The sequence below is a fragment of the Callithrix jacchus genome, chromosome 10 (assembly GCF_049354715.1).
Source record: "Callithrix jacchus isolate 240 chromosome 10, calJac240_pri, whole genome shotgun sequence".
Taxonomy (NCBI): domain Eukaryota; kingdom Metazoa; phylum Chordata; class Mammalia; order Primates; family Cebidae; genus Callithrix; species Callithrix jacchus.
In genome coordinates this window covers 93,063,489-93,090,498 of record NC_133511.1, presented here as the reverse complement: position 1 = coordinate 93,090,498, position 27,010 = coordinate 93,063,489, and the positions used below count along the sequence as shown (strand labels likewise).

Below are 27,010 nucleotides of genomic sequence, written 5' to 3'. Positions count from 1 at the left end.
TTTGCCTAAAATGCAGTCATCACCTCAAATGATTCATTTACACTATGTGAGTTAATTGCCTTAATCTCGTAAATGGTGAAAGAGGGAATGAAGGTCCTGCGGTATTTCTTGTTCATTTTAACTCACCAGGAGGGGGAAATCCTGTACAAAAAGCAAATTTCTAAAATCCTGGCTCAAAGTCCTTGGGTTTCCTTTTTAATAGGGGCACCATGAGAATTAAGCTGTTCCCTTCTTTGTGAAATCTTTAAGAGTAACAGCTTTTCAATAGACAAAATGTAGATGATTGATAATCTCGTTTCTTTCTCGTGGTTTGTAGTTCAGCACAGAGTGAGCTGGGCACGCCCACCTGATAGTATAGCAAATAACTTGTCTGCATTCTTTTTATATTCATCTTCTAAAACCTGTAGCTAGTGCGCTCTGTGTGTGTGTGTGAGAGAGAGAGAGAGAGAGAAAGAGAGAGAGAGAGAGAGAGAGAGAGAGAGAAACTGTGAACTGTGAGATATAACAGCCAGCAGCTTTGGGTCTCAATCGTAGATTTAATCTTAAGAAAATTGAAGATTTACAGACTGGAAAGGTTGTGTTCAAGTAGTTTGTTAACATTTTGAGATGTAGGAAATTAATATCAGAGTAGAGAAGACAAATTTCAGACTTCTCGAATAAAAACAGCATAGAGAGTGGATGATAGCTAAACTCTGAATATCTTTTGAAAAGAAAGGAACTCCCATTTCAGGTGCCCATAATGTGGATTTGATTTTAGTGGTTAAAACATTAATTTTCAACTTGCATCTCTTTGTGTGCAAGAGTTGAATTTGTGTAAGGGGCTCACCTATGCAACAAAAGTGAATATGTCCGTTTTAGAAGGTAATTGCTAACTTGTCACAACTTGTTTTCAAACAATTGTTATAGAGCACTCAGTTTCCACTAATTGCAAAATTGCTGCTTAATTGAAGGACTCTCAGCCATCTAGTACAGCCATTCAGCCACTGGCAGGCTCTATGATCTCAAGCTGTGAATTGCATTTTAAAGTAGAATCATGGAGAGAATTCTGTGGAATTCTAGGTTTTAAGTGCTGGCTGTTGTTCAATGGAAGAAGAAATCATTTAAACAAGAATCACATCAAATGGTGTTGTGATAAATTTTCTTTATTAGGATGAATAACATGCACAGATGGGCTTCAAAAGTGAATGAGCAAACTTATTGGTTACACTCTGCATCCATTTACTCTATTTAGTATGGAGTAACGTTAAGCAATAAATGATGTTGGCAAATGAAATCCATATGTGATTTGCATGTGGGATTTAAACCTAGGAAACATAGAGTGCCTTTGGCATGTGTAGGCTTAGTCATGTGTGTCCTAAAAGTCCTCTTAAACTTCTTCTTAAGGCATAGAATTATTTAACCCTAAATAATTTTATACTTAAATGCATCACTGGATTTCCAGAGTATGTACACTAAAAAGACTTAGAAAGGTCATGGACCTAATTATTGAGTATATGGAATCATTATTGATGGCAGATGCAAAACAATGGAGTTCACTAATGTACTGACATTGAAAACCGTTTGCAGGGGCGGAAATCAGGAGTGGTAAATGGGTGTGTTCTCTAAGTGGGACAGGAAGGTATTCTCTTTTCTGTAGAAAAATATGAGTATCTGGTCAGATAAGTGTGGAAGCTTTCATTTAAGTATTTAAGTTCAAGTACAAGTTCTGGGGCACATGTGTTCTTGGTGAAACAAATCTTATCAAATAAACTAGATGCTAAGAAGTGGTTCCTTGCCCTGATGTCTCATTTATAGATTGATGTTTGAAGATGTATTGCATTAGGTGAGTTAGGGGGCTGGGTGTGGGACAGGAGAACGATTGGAGGGAAAAAAAGTAAATTTACAAGCTTTAGTGACAGCCATAATAGAGTAAAAGTTTATTTCCAGAGAGCCTAGAGAGTAACGAATGTTATATAGTTTTCCCTAAAGGTTCACTTGAAAGAACTTTTCATTGGTTGTCATGGTAGTAATGTCCTGATTTTGAAATCTCCCAGAACCTAGTAGCTCTTAAACATGCTTTCATCTTGGTTCCTTTGGTCTGACGGAAACTTTATGACGACCTTCTGTGTTTTTGACATGCCTCTGCATTTTTGGAGAGAGGAGGTCAGGCAAGGGAGGATTTCTTAAATCTAAGACAGTATAGTAAGGAAACATAAAATTATATGATAACATCACTGAACTTCAAACTGGCTTATTGAAATAAAATCTAGAAGGCAACCTATCATTTAATTACAACTAGCTTGTATAAAATTAAATCTTATATAACGGAAATTCAAAGAAAATAAACGGGCAGTTTCAAGTAATTTAAGCAACTCACCAAAAATTGAAGTAATAGTGCCACCTAGAGAACAAAATCACCAGCTTTACCAGTCAAATGGCTTATTTCCATATGAACCATTTTTCCAATGCTACAGTTACTAGGATTTCCTTGTTACCATATTCAGATCTGGTGAGTGTGTATGGGGGTGGGGACACATGTGGAATTACAGATGAAATTTTAAAACAAGCAGATCCACAGTTTGATGTTCTAAATCCTTTTAATGTTGTAGTAGCCAAATGTAGAATAGCATGTCAGGAATCAAGGGCTGGCCTTTTTTTTTTTTTTTTTTTTTTTTTAACGTTTATTATTTTCAAGGATATGTACCAAAGCATTGAGTACAAAGGTTCTGATTTTATTCATTTGCCACAGGCAATTCATTACAGTTTCTGGGATACAATGACACCAAATAATTTGAGTAGAGACCTTTAAGAATGTTTTTGATCTATGATCCACCTTTAACTTTAATGATTTCAGAAGATGTAAGAATAAATAAAGTCATATATATAGCAAGATTTTTAACACAAAAAAAGAGAACAAGAAAAGGGAAGAAAATTATAAGGATTGCCTCAACCTTAGAAGAGATAAAGATATACATCTGAGCCAGCACCAAAAAGAAAAAAAGTAATGGAACCAGGAACCAATAATCACAAATTGACTTAAAATTCTTGGATGAAATACATCTATATTTAGTTCATTTTTGCATGCAACCACAACAGCATCCAAAACAGTTCTGGTGGCAGGGGAGGTACTTTGATAAATGCTACTGAACGCACTGATAGATTGATTAATACCTGCTTCAGATTATCACTAGTGATGCAGACAGAAACTTCATAGAAAATGGTTTATTTGTTTTGCTGGAAGGCAGAAATTGGAGGAAAAAGGTTGAATACTATTTTTGCCCACTACCTATTATAAAAGTCATTTAGTTGGCTTAGTTCTACAATTTCTTATGTGTAATTTGATTCACTCAGGAAATTGTGAATATATGAAATGTTAAAGTTGATTTAGACAGCAACTATAAACTTGTGGATTTTCTTTTAAATGTCTTCAAATTTTTAAATGCCAGTGGAGATGCCAGCTACTGTGCTTCAGGGAGTAGAATATAGTATATCTGAAATTTGTGCCAATTTCTGGTTAGCAGAGAAAAATTGCATGATAACCAAAGAAACTCATATTGTCTGTACTTTGTGTCATTCATGGAAGCAATCAGGTGCAGAAAACTTAAAAAAATTACCAAAAGGTAGGTGTGTGTGTGTGTGCGCGTGCGTGCGTGCTTATATTGAGAGAGAGAAGGAAGCTTACTAAATACAATTTTTGCCATGGGATTTAGTCTAATTAGCCTTGGTTTTGGAGTTGCTATCATCAGTAGTTCCATTTTCTGATTCTTTCTTTCTGCCTTCATGTGCCTTTGAAAGCTGAAACTATGCCCAAATTCAAACAAGTTTTTCTATCTTTTCACATGTTCACTTATTTCTTGAATGTGTTTTTAAACACAGACAAATTTCTTGTACATGATGTAGAATCTGAAGGTCGAGAAATCTGCAGTCATTTTGCTGGAGAGAGATGCTTGGCGGAGTCCCAGGCCACGTTCCTAGGCCAAACTCTCGAAGGTATTCTCTCTTACGCAACATTGGGAAAATACATTCAGCACCGACATGTTGGCTGATAGTGTGTCTGAAGGCACAGACAATATGCTTATCATGTGAAACATAAAGCCAGCAGATACTGCAGACATTCTGTTGAATGATAGAATCTGGATCATTTACATTTACTTAAATGTACAGTACTATGATTAAGTTCAAAAAATCAATTTAGGAGAGAATAGAGGGTTGGGGATCACAGTTTTAGGGGATGACTTACCAGCAGTTATGGAAAGGAAACCTGAATATTTTAAATTGACTGCAAGTTCAGTATACGCCAGTGGTGTAACAAGAGGCTGTTATCAAAGCTACTCATTTTGGGCAGCACTGCTAGAAATATAATACTGAAATGGAAAAGCTAATAATTCTTCACTTTTTAAACAGACTTTATCTAGAATATTCAGTTCAAGGAAATGAAATAAGTTGCTTTAGGTACATCATTGATAAATTAGCGTCCATTCAGATCACTGTGACCAGGATGCACAGGGAATCTGCATATGAGCAATGGCTGAGGGGACTTGGAATGAATGAATTAGGGACACAAAAACTTAGGCTGGAATGGCAAATGGTTTTTGAATGTTGGGTTGAGAAGAATTCTAAAACTGTGCAGGCTTAGTAAGAAATATGTTCAGATTGCTAATGCCTACTGTGTCTGGGACATTAGAGTGTCAGCATGTGTGATGGGTTTTTGACATCCTTATTTTGAGTATGTGCTTCACAAATTTGAAGAACTGTCATAGGTATAATTTGTGTTGCCTCGGAGAACAGTTCTAGGACCAATGACATAAATTTAGATACTCTACATGGTAGCTAGAAGAACTTTCTTTTCAGTTTAATTAAGCAAATATTGAATGCCCACTGCATACAGAGCACTTTATTAGAGGAATATGTAATAAAGAAAAAAGAGGTCTGGTGTGGTAACTCATGCCTGTAATTCCAGCACTCTGGGAGGCTGCGGTGGGAGGATCCCTTGAGCCCAGGAGATCATTACCAGTCTGGGCATCATAGCAAGATCCCATCTCTGCAAAAGACAAAAAAATTTAGCCGAGCCTGGTGACAGGCACCTGTAGTCCCAGCTGCTTGGGAGGCTGAGGCAGAGGAACGTTTGAGCCCAGGAGGTGATTATGCCACTGCTCCTCAGCCTGGGTGACAGAGTGAGTCCCCATTGGAGGGAAGGAAGGAAAGGAAGGAAGAAAGGTAGGCAGGCTGAAACTCTTTTAGAAATGACACTAAAATGGGAGGTTGGAGTTAGGTATTCTGTGAAGTACCTTTGTATTTGTTTTTTCTAATGCATTGGCCATAAGTATACTCCTTATTTATAGTTCATAAACAATCCTAATAAGAACAGTTGTCTATTTCTGCCTTTGAATCCTCTACTTGATGCGTTTAGCATCATCAATCGAGTATCAGAAATCCCTCCCATTTCTTTGCAAAACTCTGTATATTACTTGTCCTTATTTATATCGATTCTTAAAAGTGTTTTTTTTTTTCCTTTGGGTTAGACAGGACAGAATGTCTGGAAAAATAGAGTTCTTGGCAAATTCAGATGCCCAAATTGCTTAAGAAGTGAACTTTTGACATTAGAGTTCAGTAGCTGAACTGAGAAAATGTCTCATCATTCACCTTCACCTTTTGGACACCAGAAAATCTTCAGATATTCCAGTTTTCCAAAGAGTTTCTCTTTTTAAATGTAAACTAAAATAAATGAAATCCTCTCCCAACTCCCTCAGACCTCACCATGGATAGAGTTACTTTTTTTTCTTTTAATAACTTTTTTGTAACTTATTTTGCCCTTCTTTAGAACAGTTAGAGAGTAAGCAAAGTGGACATGTCATAAAAGGCAAGTTAGACCATAAGATGAGCAGTGCACGCCAAGTATTAATGAGTATTTATTCTTTGCGATCTCTCATACTGCTTTTACGTATTAATAGTGCCTGTCAGCAAACAGTTTAATATTTATATCTCCTTTAGGATATTACATTTTTATAGTTTGTATGTGTTCTTGCATGTATGTTTTCTTCTGTTTCATAGTTTTTTTCTTAAAGTAACAATGTTACCTGCAGGGAATGCTTCTTTCATTAATTCATTTGTTAATTCACCATGCATTAATTGAGTGCCAGGCACTGGTCTAGTTGGATTTCTTTTCCCTGTATTGATTCATATATCTTCAAGTCCTACTTGATAAGGCTCTCCATTGATTCTCCCATAAAAGGCTTTTATTACCTATTTACATACTCCCTCCCAGAGAGGACTGGTCCAAAAGTAAAATCTTGAGCAAATTCTCAGAGTTATTTCAGAACTTCTTGCCCCCAAACTGTATTTTTAATTATTGCCCAGTAGCCTTTTGGAAGAACTTACCTCTCTTTTTTAAAGATTGAACTTCTTTCCTCTTTGATTTTTAGGTGTCATTTTGTGTTTAAATTGAGACAATCAAAATGCTTGTTAGACGTTGTCTTAAAGCATTTTGCTGTCTGAGAATATGTCATGAAGAACTATTTTTAACAATGACTCTATAGCAGAAGCCACAGTAGAAGGAAACTTCTGAATTAAAGATGGTATTTGATTCTTTGATTTTATGATGGATTTTTTTCTTACATACAAGGATATGCATGGGTCTTTTAGTATTCAGGAATGTGTTCTTCACTTGACAGTATTTACGAATTGTGTGTTTCCCCTAAAAAAAAAAGGAACTTAAATTGTGAGAATTCTTCCATTTACTAGAAGTTGGTTAATGCTTATGCCAAATAAGGAAAAGAAGGCAGAAAAAATCAGTTTAGTAAATACTATTTTGCCTTTAAATATAGTAATTTACTAATGGTATCTCTTTGGGGTTTACTAGAAACCACTTTTTAATCCAGTAGGTTTCCTTTCATTGCGAAGTCAGGAGGTGATTTTGCTCAAATGTGTGGTATAGGAATCTGTATGTGGTGTTCAAGATCATGTTAAATATGCCGATATAATTGGAGCACAATGTGGCATCATTAACTCAGAATTATTTAAACTCTTGCTATACAACATGGAAGCAAACTTGTGCATATTTTGTGTGTGAATCTCAAAAAAAAAAAAAATCCCAGGATAAGGAAGTGGGAATAGGTCCCATTTTCCTTCTAAGACCAAACCTACAGCCATGTTCCTAGCCTTCTCTTTTATTTCCAAGCAGGACAGACAGGCAAATGACCATACTGCTGCCCATTTCTGTGCATACTCACTTACACTGAGAGTTGTATTCACCTGCTGGTTGAATACCATTTGTGTAACCTGATAGATACTTCTTTAAAAATGTGATTTTTTTTGCATTGTATAATGTTTAGAAATAATCATGTATAAATGGTTGAATGTTAACACAGGACAGCCTTATCCTAAATATTTCATTAATCACTAAAATGTGGTATCATTAATATAATTTTAAAGTGCTTTTCCTAAAATACCAGATTATTTTTCTGGTTTTCACATCCCTGAAAATGACTTTCTTAAATTTGGCAGCTGGAACAGAAAACCAAACACCACATGTTCTCACTCATAAGTGGGAGCCCAACAGTGGGAACTCATGGACACAGGGAGGGGAACCACACACACCAGGGCCTGGCGGGGAATGGGAGAAGGAGAGAGTGCATTAGGACAAAGAGATAAATAGCTAATTCATGCAGGCCTTAATATCTAGGTGACAGGTCAATAGGTGCAGGAAACCACTGTAGCACACATTTACCTATGTAACAAACTTGCATCTTCTGCACATGTATCCCAGAACTTAAAGTAAAATAAAATAAAATAAACTTGGTAGCATCTGTCATTCCAGTGCCTCTAATTGTTCTTCAGGCAGTCGCATATAAAAACTTAGGTGAACCCTCACTGTCACTGTTCCATGAGGAGTTAGGAAAACTTGATCTAGTGCAGCACCCCAGAAGGCATTTATACTGAGACCAAAATTCAATTGGTTTGTTCCTACTAAAATTCCTATGTGATTTCACTTTGTCACGTAGGCAAGATTGCACACCTCAGTAATCATCTTGTCCAAATGTGTGGTATTCCATACATTAAAAAATGCATTCACATATCTCATTCCATTTGATCCTACAAATAACCCTATAAAAAAGATTGGGCAGACATTATATATTTCTTTATAACCAAGGAGGAAATTGGAGTTTTGAGAAGCTAAACAGCAATCCAAAATGCACAACTATAGAACCAGAGCAAGGATGATAGCCCAGTGACTTTACCTAACCCAGTCCACTTACCACCACTCTGTCTATAACTGTAACCTGCAGTAATTCAACTAAGAAACCATACCTTGCCCTTGATGTATTCATGTGAAACCTGGAACAGGGGCAGGCTGAAATTATCACCCTGGCCTAGTATCCACTTTTATCTCCAGCAGAGACTGGCACCCTTCTGTGTGCCAAGGAATAAAGTGGCAATGGGAAGATTAAAAACGTTTATTCTGATGAGTTTTTTAATTTAAATTTTTTTAAAAAGAAAAAACTCTTAGAGGGACAAATGAACATATGACTTTTGATACATTGTTTCTTGAGCAACTTAGTTACAATTTTACTTAAACCTGAGAATCTTGCTAAGTGAATTATTAGAAATACTAAGTGTCTGATAAGATGGCCGAATAGGAACAGCTCCAGTCTGCAGCTCCCAGCAAGATCAATTCAGAAGGCAGGTGATTTCTGCATTTCCAGCTGAAGTACTTGGCTCATCTCACTGGGATTGGTTAGACAGCAGGTGCAGCCCATGGAGGGCGAGCCGAAGTGGGGTGGGGTGACACCTCACCTGGGAAGCACATGGGATTAGGGAAATCCATCCCTTAGCCAGGGGAAGCCATAAAGGACTGTGCCTTGAGGGACTGTGCATTCTGGCCCAGATACTACGCATTTCCCAGTTTTCACAACCCATAGACCAGGAGATTCCCTTGGGTGCCTAGACCACCAGGACCCTGGGTTTCAAGCACAAAACTGGGCGATCGTTTGGGCAAACACCGATTTAGCTGCAGGAGTTTTTTTTCATACCCCAGTGGTGCCTGGAACACCAGCGAGACAAAACCGTTCACTCCCCTAGAAAGGGGGTTGAAGCCAGGGGAGCCAGGTGGTCTAGCTCAGCAGATCCCACCCCCATGGAGCCCAGCAATGTAAGATCCACTGGCGTGAAATTCTCACTGCCAGCACATCAGTCTGAAGTCAACCTAGGATGCTTGAGTTTGGTGAGGGAGGGACGCTCCACCATTACTGAGGCTTGAGTAGGCAGTTTTCCCCTCACCGTGTAAACAAAGCCGCTGTGAAGTTTGAACTGGGCGGAGCCCATCATAGCTCTCCAAAGCCACTGTAGCCAGACTGCCTCTGTAGATTCCCCTTCTATGGGAAAGGCATCTCTGAAAGAAAGGCAGTAGCCCCAGTCAGGGGCTTATAGATAAAACTCCTGTCTCCCAGGGACAGAGCACCTGGGGGAAGGGGCAGCTGTGGGCACAGCTTCAGCAGACGTAAACATTCCTGCTAGCTAGCTCTGAAGAGAGCAGTGGATCTCCCAGCACAGCATTTAAGCTCTGCTAAGGGACAGACTGCCTCCTCAAGTGAGTCCCTGACACCCATGCCTCCTCCTGACTGGGAGACAGCTCCCAGCAGGGTTCAACAGTCACCTCATACAGGAGAGCTCCAGCTGGCATCTGGCGGGTGCCCCTCTGGGATGAAGCTTCCCGAGGAAGGAACAGGGAGCAATCTTTGCTGTTCTGTAGCCTTTGTTGGTGATACTCAAGCAAACAAGTTCTGGAGTGGATCTTCAGCAAGCTCCAGCAGACATGCAGCAGAGGGGCCCAACTACCAGAAGGAAAACTAACAAACAGGAATAGCATCAACATCAACAAAAAGGACATACACACAAAAACCCCATCCAAAAGTCACCAACATCAAAGAGCAAAGATAGATAAATCCATGAAGGTGAGGAAAACCCAGCACAAAGAGGCTGAAAATTCCAAAAATCAAAACACCTCTTCTTCTCCAAAGGATCACAACTCTTTGCCAGCAAGGGAGCAAAACTGGATGGAGAGAATGACTTTGGTGAATTGACAGAAGTAGGCTTCAGGAGGTGGATAATAACAAACTCATCCACACTAAAGGAGCATGCTCTAACTCAATGCAAGGAAGCCAAGCACCTTGAAAAAAGGTTAGACGAATTGCTAACTGGAATAACCAGTTTATGGAAGAACATAAATTACCTGATGGAGCTGAAAAACAGCCCAAGAACTTTATGAAGCATACACAAGTATCAATAGCCAAATCAATTAAGTGGAAGAAAGGATATCAGAGATTGAAGATCAACTTAATGAAATAAAGCATGAAGACAAGATTAGAGAAAAAACAATGAAAAGGAAAGACCAAAGCTTCAAAGAAATGTGAGTCTACGTGAAAAGACCAAATCTATGTTTGACTGGGGTACCTGAAAGTGATGGTGAGAATGGGACCAAGTTGGAAAACACTCTTCAGGACATTATCCAGGAGAACTTCCCCAACCTAGCAAGACAGGCCAGCATTCAAATTCAGGAAATTCAGAGAACACCACAAAAATATTCCTTGAGAAGAGCAACCCCAAGACACGTAATCTTCAGATTCACCAAGGTTGAAAGGAAGGAAAAAATATTAAGGGCAGCCAGAGAGAAAGGTCGGGTTACCCACAAAGGGAAGCCCATCAGAGTCACAGCATATCTCTTTAGAAACCCTACAACCCAGAAGAGAGTGGGGGCCAATATTAAACATTCTTAAATAAAAGAATTTTCAACCCAGAATTTCATATCCAGCCAAACTAAACTTCATAAATGCAGGAGAAATAAAATCCTTTACAGACAAGCAAATGCTGAGAGATTTTGTCACCACCAGGCCTGCCTTACAAGAGCTCCTGAAGGAAGCACTAAAGATGGAAAGGAGAAACTGGCACCAGCCACTGCAGAAACATACCAAATTCTAAAGACCATTGACAATACAAAGAAGCTGCATCAACTAACAAGCAAAATAACCAGCTAGCATCATAAGACAGAATCAAATTCACACATAACAATATTAACCTTAAGTGTAAATGGGCTAAATGCCCCAATTAAAAGACACAGACTGGCAAATTGGATAGAGTCAAGACCCATTGGTATACTGTATTCAGGAGACCCATTTCATGTGAAAAGACACACATAGGTTCAAAATAAAGGGATGGAGGAATATTTGCCAAGAAAATGGACAGGAAAAAAAAAGCAGGGGTTGCAGTCCTAGTCTCTGCTAAAATAGACTTTAAACCAACAAAGATCAAAAAAGACAAAGAAGGGCACTACATAATGGTAAAGGGATCAATGCAACAAGAAGACCTAACTATCCTAAATATATATGCACCCAATACAGGAGACACCCAGATTCATGAAGCAAGTTCTTAGAGACCTATAAAGAGACTTAGACTCCCACACAATAAAAGTGGGAGATCTTAACACCCCACCATCAATATTAGACCAATCAACAAGACAAAAAATTTATAAAGATATTCAGGACTTGAACTCAGCTCTGGACCAAGCAGACCTAATAGACATGTACAGAACTCTCCACCCCAAATCCACAGAATATACATTCTTCTCAGCACCACATCATGCATTCTAAAATTGACCACATAATTGTAAGTAAAACACTCCCCAGAAAATGCAAAAGAATGGAAATCATAACAAACAGTCTCTGAGACAACAGTGCAATCAAATTGGAACTCAGCATTAAGAAACTCATTCAGAACCACACAACTACATGGAAACTGAACAACCTGCTCGTGAATGACTACTGGGTAAATAACGAAATTAAGGCAGAAATAAGTAAGTTCTTTGAAACCACCGAGAACAAAGACACCACATACCAGAATCTCTGGGACACAGCTAAAAGTGTTTATTTTATTTATTTTTATTATACTTTTTGTTCTGAGGTGCGTGTGTAGAATGTGCAGGTTTGTTACATAGGTATACACATGCCATGGTGGTTTGTTGCATCCATCGCCCCATCATCTACATTAGGTATTTCTCCTAATGCTCCCCTATCCCCCAACCATTTGCTATCCCTACCCTAGCTCCCATCCCGACAGGCCCTGGTATGTGATGCTCCCCTCCCTGTGTCCATGTGTTCTCATTGTCCAACAATTATGAGTGAGAACATGCTGTGTTTGGTTTTCTATTCTTGTGTTAGTTTGCTGAGAATGATGGTTGCCAGCTTTATCCATGTCCCTGCAAAGGACATAAACTCATCCTTTTTATGGCTGCATAATATTCCATGGTGTATAGGTGCCACATTTTCTCTATCTAGTCTATCACTGATGGGTATTTGGATTGGTCTCAAGTCTTTGCTATTGTGGACAGTGCCACAATAAACATATATGTGCAAGTGTCTTTATAATAGAATGATTTATAATACTTTGGGTATATCCCAGTAATGGGATTGCTTTCTGGTTCTAGATCCTTGAGGAATCACCACACTGTTTTCCACAATGGTTGAACTAATTAATTTACACTCCTACCAACGTGTAAAAGTGTTCCTATTTCTCCATATCCTCTCCAGCATCTGTTGTCTCCTGATTTTTAAATGATCGCCATTCTAACTGTGGTGAGATGGTATCTCATTGTGGTTTTGAATTGCATTTCTCTAATGACCACTGATGATAAGCTTTTTTTCATGATTGTTGGCTGCATAAATGTCTTCTAAATGTCTGTTCATATCCTTTGCCCACTTTTTGATGGGGTTGTTTTTTTCTTGTAAATTTGTTTAAGTTCTTTGTAAATTCTGGATATATGCCCTTTGTCTGATGGGTAGATTGCAAAACTATTTTGTCATTCTGTTGGTTGCTGGTTCATTCTAATGATGATAGTTTCTTTGGCTGTGCAGAACCTCTTCAGTTTAATTAGATCCCATTTGTCTATTTTGGCTTTCATTGCCATCAAAATGGCAGGATCAAATTTGCTAAAGCAGTGTTTAGAGGAAAATTTATAGCACTAAATGCCCACAGGATAAATCAGGAAATATCTAAACTCAACACTCGTTACATCATAATTAAAAGAACTAGAGAAGCAAGAGCAAGCAAATTCAAAAGCTAGCAGAAGACAAGAAATAGCTAAGAACAGAGCAGAACTGAAGGAAATAGAGACATGAAAAACCCTTCAAAAAATCAATGAATCCAGGAGCTGATTTTTGAAAGGATTAACAAACAGATATACTGCTAGCCAGACTAATAAAGAAGAAAAGAGAGGAAAATCAAATAGACACAATAAAAAGTGATAAAGGGGATATCACCACCAATCTCACAAAAATACAAATTATCATCGGAGAATACTATAAAAACCTCTATGCAAAAAAACTAGAAAATCTAGAAGAAATGGATAAATTCCTGGACATGTACACCCTCCCAAGACTAAACCAGGAAGAAGTCAAATTCCTGAATAGACCAATAACAGGTTCTGAAGTTGAGGCAGTAATTAACAACTAAAAAAGAGCCCAGGGCCAGATGGATTCAAAGCTGAATTCTACAAGAGGTACAAAGAGGAACTGGTACCATTCCTTCTGAAATTATTTCAAACAATTGAAAAAGAGGGACTCCTCCCTAACTCATTTTATGAGGCCAGAATCATTCTGACACCAAAACCTGGCAAAGACACAACAAAAAAAGAAAATTTGAGGCAAGTATCCCTGATGAACATCGATGTGAAAACCCACAATAAAATATTGGTGAACTGCATCCAGCAGCACATCAAAAAGCGTATTCACCATGATCAAGTCAGCTTCATCCCTGGGATGCAAGGCTGGTTCAACATACACAAATCAATCAATGTAACCCATCACATAAACAGAACCATCTATTTCAATAGATGCAGAAAAGGCCTTCAATAAAATTCAACACCCCTCCATGCTAAAAAAAAACTCTCAATATACTAGGTATTGATGGAACATATCTCAAAATAAGAGCTATTCATGAAAAACCCACAGTCAGTATCATACTGAATGGGGAAAAGCTGGAAGCATTCCCTTTGAAAACTGGCACAAGACAAGGATGCCCTCTCTCACCATTCCTATTCAACATAGTATTGGAAGTTCTGGCAAGGGCAATCAGACAACAGAAAGAAATAGTATTCAAATAGGAAGAGAGAAGTCAAATTGTCTCTGTTTGCAGATGATATATTGTATATTTAGAAAACCCAATCATCTCAGCACACAATCTCCTTCAGCTAATAAGCAATTTCAGCAAAGTCTCAGGATACAAAATCAATGTGCAAAAATCACAAGCATTCCTATATACCAATAATAGACAAAAAGAGAGCCCAATCATGAGTGATTCCCATTCACAATTGCTACAAAGAAAATAAAATACCTCTGAATACAACTTGTAAGGGAGGTGAAAGACCTTTTCAGGGAGAACTACAAACCACTGCTCAAGGAAATGAGAGGACACAACAAATGGAAAAACATTTCATTCTAATAGTTAGGAATAATCAATATTGTGAAAATGGCCATACTGCCAAAAGTAATTTATAGATCCAGTGCCATCCCCATCAAGCTTCCATTGACTTTCTTCATTGAATTAGAAAAGACTACTTTAAATTTAATAATATGGAAACAAAAATGAGCCTGTATGTCCAAGACAATCCTAAGCAAAAAGAACAAAGCTGGAGGCATAATGCTACCTGACTTCAAACTATACTAGAAGGTTATAGTAACCGAAACAGCATGGTACTGGTATCAAAATAGATAGACAATGGAACAGAACAGAGGCCTCAGAAATAATGCCACACACCTGCAACCATCTGATCTTTGACAAATCTGACAAAAACAAGCAATGGGGAAAGGATTCCCTATTTAATAAGTGATGTTGGGAAAACTGGCTAGCCATATGCAGAAAACTGAAAATGGACCCCTTCCTTACACTTTATACAAAAATTAACTCCAGATGGATTAAAGACTTAAACATAAGACCTAAAACTATAGAAACCCTAGATGAAAATCTAGGCAATACCATTCAGGACATAGGCATGGGCAAGGACTTCATGACTAAAACACCAAAAGCAATGGCAACAAAAGCCAAAATTGACAAATGGGATCTAATTAAACTAGAGAGTTTCTGCACAGCAAAGAAACTATCATCAGAGTGAACAGGCAACCTACAGAATGGGAAAATATTTTTGTCATCTATCCACCTGACAAAGGGCTAATATCTAGAATCTACAAGGAACTTAAACAAATTTATTAACCCCATCAAAAAGTGGGCAAAGAATATTAACAGACACTTCTAAAAGGAGACATTTATGTGGCCAAACTAACATATGAAAAAAAGCTCATCATCAATGGTCATTAGAGAAATGTAAATCAAAACCACAATGAGATACCATCTCACCCCAGTTAGAATGGCCATCATTAAAAAGTCAGGAAACAACAGATGCTGGAGAGGAGGTGGAGAAATAGGACTGCTTTTACACTGTTGGTGGGAGTATAAATTCAACCATTGTGGAAGACTGGCAGTTCCTCAAGGAACCAGAAATGCCATTTGACCCAGCAATCCCATTACTGGACATGTATCTAAAGGAATATAAATCATTCTACTATAAAGACACATGCACACATATGTTTATTGCAGCACTATTCACAATAGCAAAGACTTGGAACCAATCCAAATGCTCATCAGTGATAGACTGGATAAAGAAAACATGGCACATATACACCATGGAATACTATGTAGCCATAAAAAAGGATGAGTTTATGCCTTTAGCAGGGACATGGATAAAGCTGGGAACCATCATTCTCAGCAAACTAACACAGGAACAGGAAAACAAACACCACATGTTCTCACTCATAAGTGGGAATTGAACAATGAGAACACAGGGACACAGGAAGGGGAACATCACATACCAGGGCCTGTTGCGTGGTGAGGGGCTAGGGAAGGGATAGCATTAGGAGAAATACTTAATGTAGATTACAGGTTGATGTGTGCAGCAAACCACCATGGTACATGTATACCTGTGTAACAAACCTGCATGTTCTGCATATGTATCCCAGAACTTAAAGTATAATAATAATGAAAAAAAGAAATACTAATAAAATAGAACACAGCATAGAGCAGTGATTCTCAAACACATTGAGCATTAGAATTACCCTTGAATATTTAAAATACATATACATATGATATCTTAGTCTCTAATATTTGTAGGTTTGGGATTGGGTCCCTGGGCCTGTGTTAAGTTTAGAAGCTTCTACAGGTGGTTTGGATGTATAGGAAAGTTTAAGAATTGCTGAATTAAAAGTCAAATAAACTGAATATCCTGTGATTTAGAGAGATTTATAATTTATTTCACTACCCAAGTACTTGCATTAGAGCATGGCTAGAAGGGGTTTGCAGCCTTGTAAATAATCAGAAATTCAGACATTTTGAGATGGGAGAACTGCTGAAGATTTTATTCTGACTTGAAAGAAATTTTCTAATTAGAAATTTCCGGGTGAGAGCAAAGACATGGAACAATATTACTAAGCCTGAGGAGGATCGAGTTTGACTCCAGGCCTAACACTTACTAGGTCTATGACCTTGGGCGAGTAATTTAAATTCTCTGTATCTTAACCTCTCAACAGGGTATTGGTAGGGATTAAATGTGTTAGTACGTATGAAGTGCTTAGAGTGGTGCTAGGCATAGTAAATGCTTAATGAATTTCAGCCACTGTTTTCATTATTAGCACTTTCCAGCTCCCAAAAAAGATACTTTCTTATGACTTATGTCAAGACAATAAAAAGTTTAATCAGCATGCTTCATACCTAAATATGCTTCACTTGATAGCAAAGTTTATAAGACTAAAACTCTTTTGTTGTAATTCTCTGAGTCTCATTTGTTTATTCATGATTTTTTTTCTGCTCTTTATTCATCTTAATTCTACTCATTCTTCAAGACCCAGCTGCAATTCTACTGCCTCTAGAAAGATTCTTGCCCATAATAATAAACCTGCCCTATCTGAGTTCCTAGGTGATCTGTACCTCATATTTTGGTAATTAATTATATAAGCAATTATGTAACAAATCATTATTGTGTGTCTTCGCTGTATCAGCTTCTAGGCTGAAAGCTGTGGATATGATGTTTTTGTCCAGAAAAATGTTCTAGAATGGCCTACCCAGTACAGTCTGTTGACTTTAAAGGCATATCTCCTGAATAGAAACTTCATGAGGCGGCCCCAGTTTGTTAACTGCATTCCTGGACCTGATGATCAAGTTTGATTTAAGGCTCACCACTTACTGGCTCTGTGATACTGGGCAAGGTACTTGAATTCTCTGTGCGTAGATAGAACAATGTTGAGGGAAATCCCTTTCCCCCATCGTTGTGTTTCCACATGGGAACTTGCTTCCTAATATGTAACACTTTCACGGGACTATTCTAGGCCCTTCTCTTATCCCCATTACTTGTTCTTTCTGTGAAAAGAGGAGAGGTTAATCTGATTGATGAAACTCTTAGATCTGTCATCTTCTGGACTGTGTAGCCTGTGAACCAAAGCAATGGACCACTTGCACTGAAATTGAGGCTGATCCTGTATTTTGATTCTTATTTGGCAACTTGTTTATATTCTGTTCCCAATTCAGAATCCCGGTATTGTTCTTATCAGCTAGGAAGGCACGCTGACTAGGAAATCAATTCTAGGTAGGTATCCATAAATGGGTTATGATTTCTAACTTATTTGCCCCAGAGGCTCACCAGTGTGGAACTCTTCATGAGTACTTTGTCTTGTTTCATGAGCTATACATGCTAAGGGGTTGGCAGATTATATAATCTTTTGGTCTACAGAATATGATCTTCATTGAAGAAAAACTTGGGCTAAAGCCTTTTCTCCTCTGCCACCTTCCTTCCTTTTCATTCTCATTTTTGTGAATGCTCTTCATGCATGCCAGTTACAGCGTGTACCACATTGCACTGTATTGTTGGTTTATGGGTCTAACCCACCTTTAATGCCACAGTCCCCAAGGGCAAAAATTCAGTGTCATTCATTTTGGCATCCTCAGTGCCTGTTCTCAGAGAATGCCTATTAGATGAACAAATAGTGTAAAATTAAATTATAGGAGAAGACTAGATCACACTCATCTAAACTGCAAGTTTGACAAGTTGACATCCAAAAGAAAGGCTCTCCTAAATAACCTCGCCACAGAAATTTGGGTGACCTTTGTAGCTCTGGAGGAAGCAGAGGCAAAAATGAAATGTAAAAATTATTTGTGGGTTGTTAAGAATTTTTTCTCATGTAGTAAACAAGGTCTATAGCTGGGTTCTTTTCAAATGAGGGAATGACAGAAAAACAGCTGGTTCTGACTTTCAGCTTCAACTGAGTGACTGGAGCTCTGCTGGTGAAACAGGAACTTGTATTTCTGCCCCTGACATGCACCTTGGAGGTGTCAGCTCATTGTCCCTGTGTTCACATAAATATTTTCTTAAGAATTGTTTTTGATCTTGTGATCCTCTAACTAAATGATTAACCATGCAAAGTTGGCCATTTGGGGTAATATTGAAGCTTTTCCCTTGAGGGCTATTGACAGGTGGGAATGTGCCACCTCCATGGGCCTCTGGTTTTCTTGTCATACTTGAAACTCAATGACAGTTTAAACTTGGGGTAATCACTTAAATAATCTATTGAGTTACCAAGTTAGTTATTCCCACTTTGCATGAAGTAACCTTGAAAATGATTTTCCTAAAGCAAAGTACATCCAAACTCAGTACCTTCTTAAGAAACTTTGCTGAATGAATAAATTCACAAAAATATAACATATCTTTAATTCTTACTCAGAGGCAATTTAAGCCTCTTGTGTAAGAGTAGGCCCCAACTTAAGATAACATAGGATAGTAAGCCTGCTAGAGAAATTTCTGTATGGAAACATGGTCGGCTATGAAGCTGGAAGTGAGAGGACATTATATCTGACCCAAAGAGGCTTCAGGGCTGCTGAGCATGGGGCCTGAAGTCAAAGTCCCTCGTTTCATTAACAGGTAGTGCAGGAGTGCATGACACCTGTCAGAGTACTGAGACCCAGATGAAACTAGGTGCTTTGCACAGGGGCCTTAGCTAATCAAAATAGTTCTTTCCTTTTCTGAGTTTCAGATAACTAGTTTCCTAACCCAGTGTCTGGATAGCAGTGCCAAACGGGAGTACCTTCACTGAACTTCCTCATGAGGTTATTTCTATCCTATTGGAATGTTTCATTTCAGGAGGGTGAGGAAGGGAACTCTTGAATTTGTGTACTTAGTTTAATGTTGTGCAGATTTGACCATCCATTTAATGGAGGATCTGTTTTCCAGATGACTAACATGTGGAAATGAGAAGTTTTTTGAGTGTGTTTTTTTCCCCTTAAAGGGTGGTTCTTCATTTTGTCTCTACATTCGGGGTAAAAGATCCTCTAGGGAGCCTTTTCAAAGTATTTGAAGTTTGTATCTGATTTTGGAGGTGAGTTGGAGGCCTGTCTGTATATGACAGACACATGTTTCCAACAACTACACATTCGAAAGGACTGAGAACCATCCTTCTGTGTGTCCATCATTCAACACTGATCTTACATTTGTGTTCATATCAGTATCTTTACACTTTGCTCCCAGATATATCTTCCTAGTTTCCCTTAGTAGGTTATACAGAATTTGCAGTGTATTCAGTGGCAGACGACCATATGTAGAGTCATTTAACCCATCCTCCACTGCAACACAGCCTGCTCTTGTTTTCTGTTTTTGTTTAGATTCCATCTTTTCGAAGATTTCATTCCTCGGCACTATCTCAGTATCTCAGATGCTTTTGGGACTTGGTCCTATTCCCCTCCTGTTTGGTCACCCCTCAGGGTTGTGTTGTATCTCACAGCTGCTGTGTGGAATTGACCTTTACAGTTTATAAAGCTCTTTTCCGTATGTTGACAATCCCTGGTGTGATACTGTGAGTTAGGCAAGGTGGGTATATGTGTCGTCCTCGTGTCACAGTGGTGAGGCAGCATGGTTTTTGAATTTGTTCACCCATGAATTTGTCTAATTTCTTGGTAAAAAAAAAAAATGGTTATGTATCAGCTGTTTCATAGGGTCAGCTTAATGTAAAGTGGGAGTTAGGCAGGACCAGAACTCAAGATCTTCAGCCCCCAAGTCCCAGGGACTGTTCTTCATACCCAATTATCCCACTTTGAATCAGTTTCTTCTAGGGAAATATCTCCAGAATTGAGATGGCACCCACCGGACTTCCTAATTGTAGGCACTGCCAGGAAAACAAGCAAAGGAACTGGTGTAAATATCTGGTTTTAGTGATTGGTGGAGATTTGGTGATTTGGTGGAGATTGTTTCGTGCTAAAAGTAAAGCCACTAGATTAAATGTTTTTTATGGATTATTCTTAATTATTTGATAGTTACTTTACATTATTCAAAAATCAAATTAAAATTTAACAGAAGTTTAGATTGAGAAGTCTTGCCATACTTGCACCTTGCTCACCCCACTATCCCCCAATACATACCATCTATAGGGTGATCATTTGTATTAGTTTCTTGTGCATCCTTGATAGTGTGTTTTATATAGATACAGGTAAATATGAATATGTGCTATTATTTTTCCCCATCTTTAAAACAAAAGGTAGTAGCCATATATACACTATTCTATACCTTGTTTTTATCACTTACTAATATATTCCTGAGAGCTTTCCACTTTAGTATATGGGGAAATAACTTTACAGTTGCAAGGATTCTAAGTACATGTTATAGTTTATCTACTTTTCTATAGTTGGAAATTGGAGCTATTTCTAGTATGTTTTGCATTTTACACCTTGTTGCAATTAATAGCCTTTTATGTATATCATTTTGTACATATGCACCTATATCTGTCATTTATTCCCCGAAGTGGAATTGATGGGTCAGCAGGAAAAATCATGGATAATTTTGATAGGTATTGCCTAATTGTTCTGCAAAGGGCTTGAATTGTTTGTACTCCCACCACTAGTGTATGAGAATACCTATTTCTCCATATCCTCATGAAACAGAGTGTGTGAGATGAGATAAGACATAAGAGGTGAACAGTCTTTTACCTCATCTGTAGTTTGCAGTGGGAACACTCCACAGTTCAAGAGCTGGTGCAGGTATCAGATTAGTTCCAGTGGAAACAGTGCCTCACCATGACCATGGGCTTGCACCAGCTCCAGTGACATACATGGAATGGACTCCTGTTGCTACTTGCAGAATTTCCTATAGCAGAAAGCTGAACATGCATTCATTATTCACCTAACTAGCAATGCTGGATCTGAAGAACACAACAGTGTTTTTTAGAACCAAAAGATAAATAAACAAATTGTTTCACCACAACACACTGTCTATCAGGCTTTCAATGCTCTTTTCTCAGCTATTAACGTAATTTCAGAAACTGAGTTCAAGAGATGTATCCCAAATCACAGGGTTGTCTTGCTAAGCTTGGAACTTTCATACTCAAAGGATGCTTTTTGAGGAATGATTTTGCATTTCCCCCAACATTTGTAATTAAATAATTGGTACTTGATAAGATAAATTTAAACTTCCAAAGTACAATATAAACATTGAACTATGATGCAATATTGCTAGACTTCTTCCTTAAGGTTGCCAAGTAGTTTCCTGCATTAGGCAAATAGGGAATCATATAAAAACACCATGATTTACGGCCTAGATAATGTCTTCACATTTTGAGAAGCACATATTCCAGGTCATCCTCACATATTACCATTCTCATTAAAAAGGTTGATTCTCAGTCTTATTTTTCTCTAAGGACAGGAAAAAAAAATCCCCTTCATTTCCACTGCATAGAAAAGTGTGGTAAATGGAGCTGGGCACAGTGGTCATTCAATTTAAATGGACATTTTTTTTAATAGAATTTTGACAGGGTCACTTTACAGGGGAAAGCCACTCCTCTTCCCCTTTATAGAACAGTCGCACCTGAACAGTTGCATTGATGACTGTATCCGGTCTACACAAGAGGCCATACCTGGGCATAAGAATGGACTGACAAAACCTAGCCAACACACCATTGACAAATACACATTTCTTTTGTTAATAATACCTGTGAAGCCTTTCACAACAGACATTTCCAGTTTTGTTTTCAGGCTCCTTGCAGCTGCTCCTCTAAAAGTCTCCTCTCTTCCCAGAGCTGACAATGACCAGAAGCAAGGTGTTCTGTCTTTTGTGCCATCATTTGGGATGTCAGCTCAGGTATCAGTTTTGTATCAACTCAGTATGGCTTGTGGGTCTGTTTGCCTTTGTTATTCATGCCAAGAGCCTCTGGGCATCAGTTCCGTGTGAGAGAACCCATTCCATGACCCTCCTTCTTTTGGCTGTTTTGACTCGATGGCTCTTGTTGGCATAGTCGGTGAATGTCTGATGCTCTATCCATGCCAGACCACCTGCTTTGCTGTCTCTGTGGTCTGAACTAGTTGTCTGAACTACTCTTTGATAATCTGAGATTACCTTGCTCTACCTTTCTTTTCAAGTCACATCTCAGCCCCTCAGCCACATTCCCGAAGAACATGACAAACGGATGGGTCACAAGTCACGTAGCATAGTGTGTCAGACCACCAGGTTTTGAAGGGATTCTGTTTGGGTGCCAAAAAGAAAGATTTTATGTCACCATGATTTTTTTTAATGGCCTGTTGACACTTAGGCCTTAATTGAAAGCATTCTTACTCAAGTAGAGTTGACAGAGGAGTATTTGGTAGTTGTGGTTGCTGGTCTGAAAAGCATGTGGCTCTGTTTCAATACTCAAAGAGATCTTCTCAGGGGAAAAAGTTCTGACATCTCAAACAAATGACCTTCATGCATAGTTTTGACACGATGCCCTATTAAGTATGTGTGTATGGTCGGTACCTTGTGGTAATAATTCAATACGGGGAACAGAGTAGCAACAAAGAAACATTAGGGTTATATTTAACCTCTGTGGAATTGGTGTGTAAACAAACTGCTTATCAGAAATGATCATATGGGGCTTTGTTTAAATAAATAAGAAACTGACACACAGGGTCTGTGGGATATCTCTGCCAAGCAGACCACCCTCACATTATAAGATACCACATCCATGTCTGACCCCATATGGAAAGAGGCATAGCAAGCCAGCACTGGTTCATATTCCGTCCACCACATAGTGGGTTTGTGATCTTAGGGAATCCACCACAATGCTCTGAAACTCTCAGTTTCCTCAGCTATAAATAGTGAATAATCAAATGATCTACCTCACCATTAATAAATGTTAGCTATTTTTAAATCAAGTTTAATACAAAGAGAAACATTTTATTTTTCCAGCTGCCCAGAGCATTTTCCAAAATCCTATCACCAACAAATACTATATTGTATTTATTATAGCAACTTTGTATAAATGGAGTCCCTGTCCTATGCTTAGATGAAATATGTTGGCATTTGAGTTTGCATGTCTTCTATAGGAATAAGTGTTTAGTGAAAATGGGTGGAGACAAACAGATGTTCTCACAGTCCTGTTATTCACAGTACCGCCAAATCGAATGTTTCCATATAGGTGCATTCTAATGGCTTAAATGATGCGGATATTTTCTGGCCAGCCATATGGATCTTTTGTCATCTAAGATGTTAATATTTTCCTTATATTTTATAGTAGTTCTGGAGGACCGCCAGTTTCTTGAATAGGGTCCACATGGCTCATTATGCACAGGGCCTGGAAACTGCCTTACGCATGCTGTTGAGATGAACAGTGACACTTCAGAAGAGCTGGGAGCTGGGGTAGAGCAGTGGCTAGGAGAACATATTCAATTATTTTTCCACTTGCATTAAGCTACAAGTAATGAGCACTTTCCTGTGCTTTACAGTAAGTAATTAAAAGAAATTATAAAGTTGGATGCAAAAATAACCCGAAGGACAACTGGATGTGTGGAGCCACCAGTTTTCTCCATGAGCACACAAGGTTAATCCTTGTTACTGCTCAGAATGCTGAGTTTCTACAGGAAGGGTTGCAGGTCCACACATGTTTTGGCGTCTACCCACACACTTCTGTATGGCATGACTGTGCATCCCAGAAGAAGGGCTGTGCTGTGTGCCTCCGCGTTTCAGTGGAATTTAACAAACCGATCCCTGAAAATGGTTTCATAAAGGTGAGTAACAGCTAATAGCCTTCTCTTGCTAATTTTATCTTTCCCCCAAGATTTCTTGATAATAATTTGAAAAGGAGTGTTATTCCTTGGTCTCTAGAGGCAACTTACCTTTCCAGTTTCTTCCCTCACCTGTTTTCAACTCTCTTGCTTTTTTAAATTTAATGTTCTATGTATTTCAGAAGATAGGATCTAACCTAGTGAGGTCCCTTCATCAGGTGATAATTATCTCATTTTCATTTTGGCCCTCTGAATTAATGGCATTGAAGCCTGGCAGTTTGATCCTAAGATGGGTTTAATTATGTACAGATACTCTTTCTATAATGGAAATTGCTCAGATAACTAATTAACCACAAGAATACACTGACTATGGAAAATTTCAGGAGCACCGTCTGTGGAAAAACTGGGAAGGGCATGCTGTCACCACAGCTCTGGGGTCTATTAAAAGTGTGGTTATGCAGCACTGGTGTCTAGTGGGGCGTTGGCTCTCAACTGTCAGAATTCCCATAGCATTTCATGGCAGAGAGTCAAGATGTCCAGCAATACTCTGAAAGCAACCTGTTGATTAAAGTTGTTAATTCTGAAGAAAGTGATTGAAATAAGACAAATGGGTCTTAACTTTCTTTCTCTTTCTCTCTTTTGTAAAAAAGTGTGATCATCCTGGCATGTGCCCAATCCTAACATAATGCCAACATCTTTTCTTAAAGGGGGATTCTGTTTATCCTTGGGTCTGACAGTTATTGCCTGTTCTCCCCTTAGGGACAATGAATGCAGTTGCATCACCCTTGCTTGCTTTTCTTTTTTTTTTCTTTTCTATTTTTTTTTGGTACAGAACATGCTTATTTTTGGATGTAGGGACTTGAAAGACAAAGCCCCACCTGGCTTTCACAACATCTCCTGTTAGTAGGTGTGCCTTGTATGTAATTTGAAGGAGGCAGTCCCTTAGCTGTGTTTACACTATACTTTTCATTGTGGGGCTGAAGGTGCAATCAACTATACTTGAGATGCTACCTGGGAAAACAGGGTTCTGTGTCATCTCAGCCCCACCCATTTGCAAATGATTTAACAGCAGCACTATTCGGGTTCCTAGTGCAAGTCATTTGCCTTTGGGCCCGTGAACTTGGTGACTTCGTGTATGGAAACAAACAATCTTTGCAGTCTTTTGTAAAAAGCCTAAACAGTGGACCAGTCTCCAGTTCTACTTGGCAAAGCTGCCCCCATCAAATCCCTCATAATGTTCAACTTAAAAATTTTTACTTTTCTCTGGAAATCTAACTTTTTTCCTTTTAAAAAAAACCATTTTAAGTACTTCAGTCTTGAATGAAATGATCCCAAATATTGGACACCAGCTAAAAAATTGAATTACCTTCTGGGAACCTTATTGAAGAAGAGAGATATTGTTTGGAGAGGGGGTTTCGATGCTTGATACTTATATTTACTGTTTTAAGATTTCATTGTTGTTGCTGCTGCTGCTTTATTCCGTAAGTTTTGTTTCTTTAAATTTCATGGTATTTGGTAGGAGAGATCTGGATCTGTTGGTTTCAGGACGAGTCTAGAAATAAGAAATCTGCCTTGAGTGGGTGAGTTGGTTCGCTCTGTTGCTATTTCACCATTTAGGACCAAAAGAACTCACAAGGACAAGAGACATCTGGCTAAAAGTAATACCAGTGTGACTGGACATCTACTACCTGCCATAATTGGTCATATCATTTCCAGTATGATGCTGATTGAGTGAATGATATTAGGCTATGTTCAGGGATCACAGAGGCTAATTGTGCTTATATTGCCTTATAGCATTGTGGTAAAAATTAATGATTATGTAGATGTCCACATTTAGGTTATCAATACTCTAAAAGTTCTCATTGAACCAATCATGTTTATAAGTAGCTTGTACTTTGTAACATAATAACAATAGTGGAAAAATTAGTTGACATAAAAAGAGTGCAGACTTTATTTAATACCATTACAAAAGCAAAGGCATTTTTCCACATAAATGTCCCCATAAAATAAATGGAACCAAAGAGGAAAGATGACAGGTAACCCCATGACATGCTAAGAAAGTATCCTAATACTTAAGTTGACTTTAACCTTTTATTTCCTTATCCTAAGCAGCTTCTTTTCTCTTTATCATTTAGTCTAGTGCTTCTAAACTTTGATAAGTAAAGAAGTTATTGTACTAAATAAATCTTATTGAAATGCAGGATCTGATTGAGTGGGGTAGGTGGAATGAGGGAGGGGAAGTTGAGATTTTGCATTTCTTAGAAGCTTCTACATTATGTGAAAATGGCTAACCCATCTCAACACTGAGAAGTAAGGTTTCACTTAATTTCAGCCTGTGGAAGTTTATCTCATATGTACATTTCCTAAAACTCTAATCTCAGGCCCCATGAGTTTCTCCTTTAGTTGAAATATTTTTAGGAATAAATTTGAATTGCATTAATATACAATTTATAAGCGTAACACTGAAAAATCACTTGAAGTTTGAGACTTTAGGTTGAATAAAATCAATTTCATACTTGAAAATGTTCTCTAAATTCAAAAGTCGATACATTTAAGTACAATTTAAATGCCTGAGTTACAATGACCTTTGTTTTTCTAGCTCTGTATGCACCATTTCCAGAGTCATCATCCCTAATCAGGAAAATTTTTCTCACATGATTTCATGGTAAATTCATTAAATATGATGCTTACTTGGTAATGTCTCCAGGTTCTTTATTACGGAGTGGGTCACTGAAACGTCATGGAACAAATTGGAAATTATCTTCTTAATTAATGTTACTGTCTACCATGTATGGGAATTTGGTAAATATTATATGGGTTTCAATTACATAGTAGATAGAATGTTGTTAAATCTAAACTTAACTTTAGTGAATTGTAACAGATCCCACCTGAAATTCTAAAGAAAATAGAATCCTATTATCATCTA

The 27,010-nt window shown here is 38.2% G+C and overlaps 1 protein-coding gene across 9 annotated transcripts in view; it reads left to right on the top strand.

Moving 5' to 3' along the window:
- Positions 1–27,010, top strand: part of BDNF (brain derived neurotrophic factor) — a 66,222-nt gene that overhangs the window by 23,005 nt on the left and 16,207 nt on the right. Inside the window, exon 1 of one of the 9 annotated variants that reach the window (XM_009007854.5) lies at positions 23,353–24,087. The exons of the other annotated variants lie outside the window; for them this stretch is intronic. Coding sequence (XP_009006102.1) covers positions 23,863–24,087 — 225 coding nt within the window. The 5' untranslated portion in view covers positions 23,353–23,862. Of the gene's footprint in view, positions 1–23,352; positions 24,088–27,010 lie in introns of those variants that run through there. 9 annotated transcript variants of the gene reach the window in all.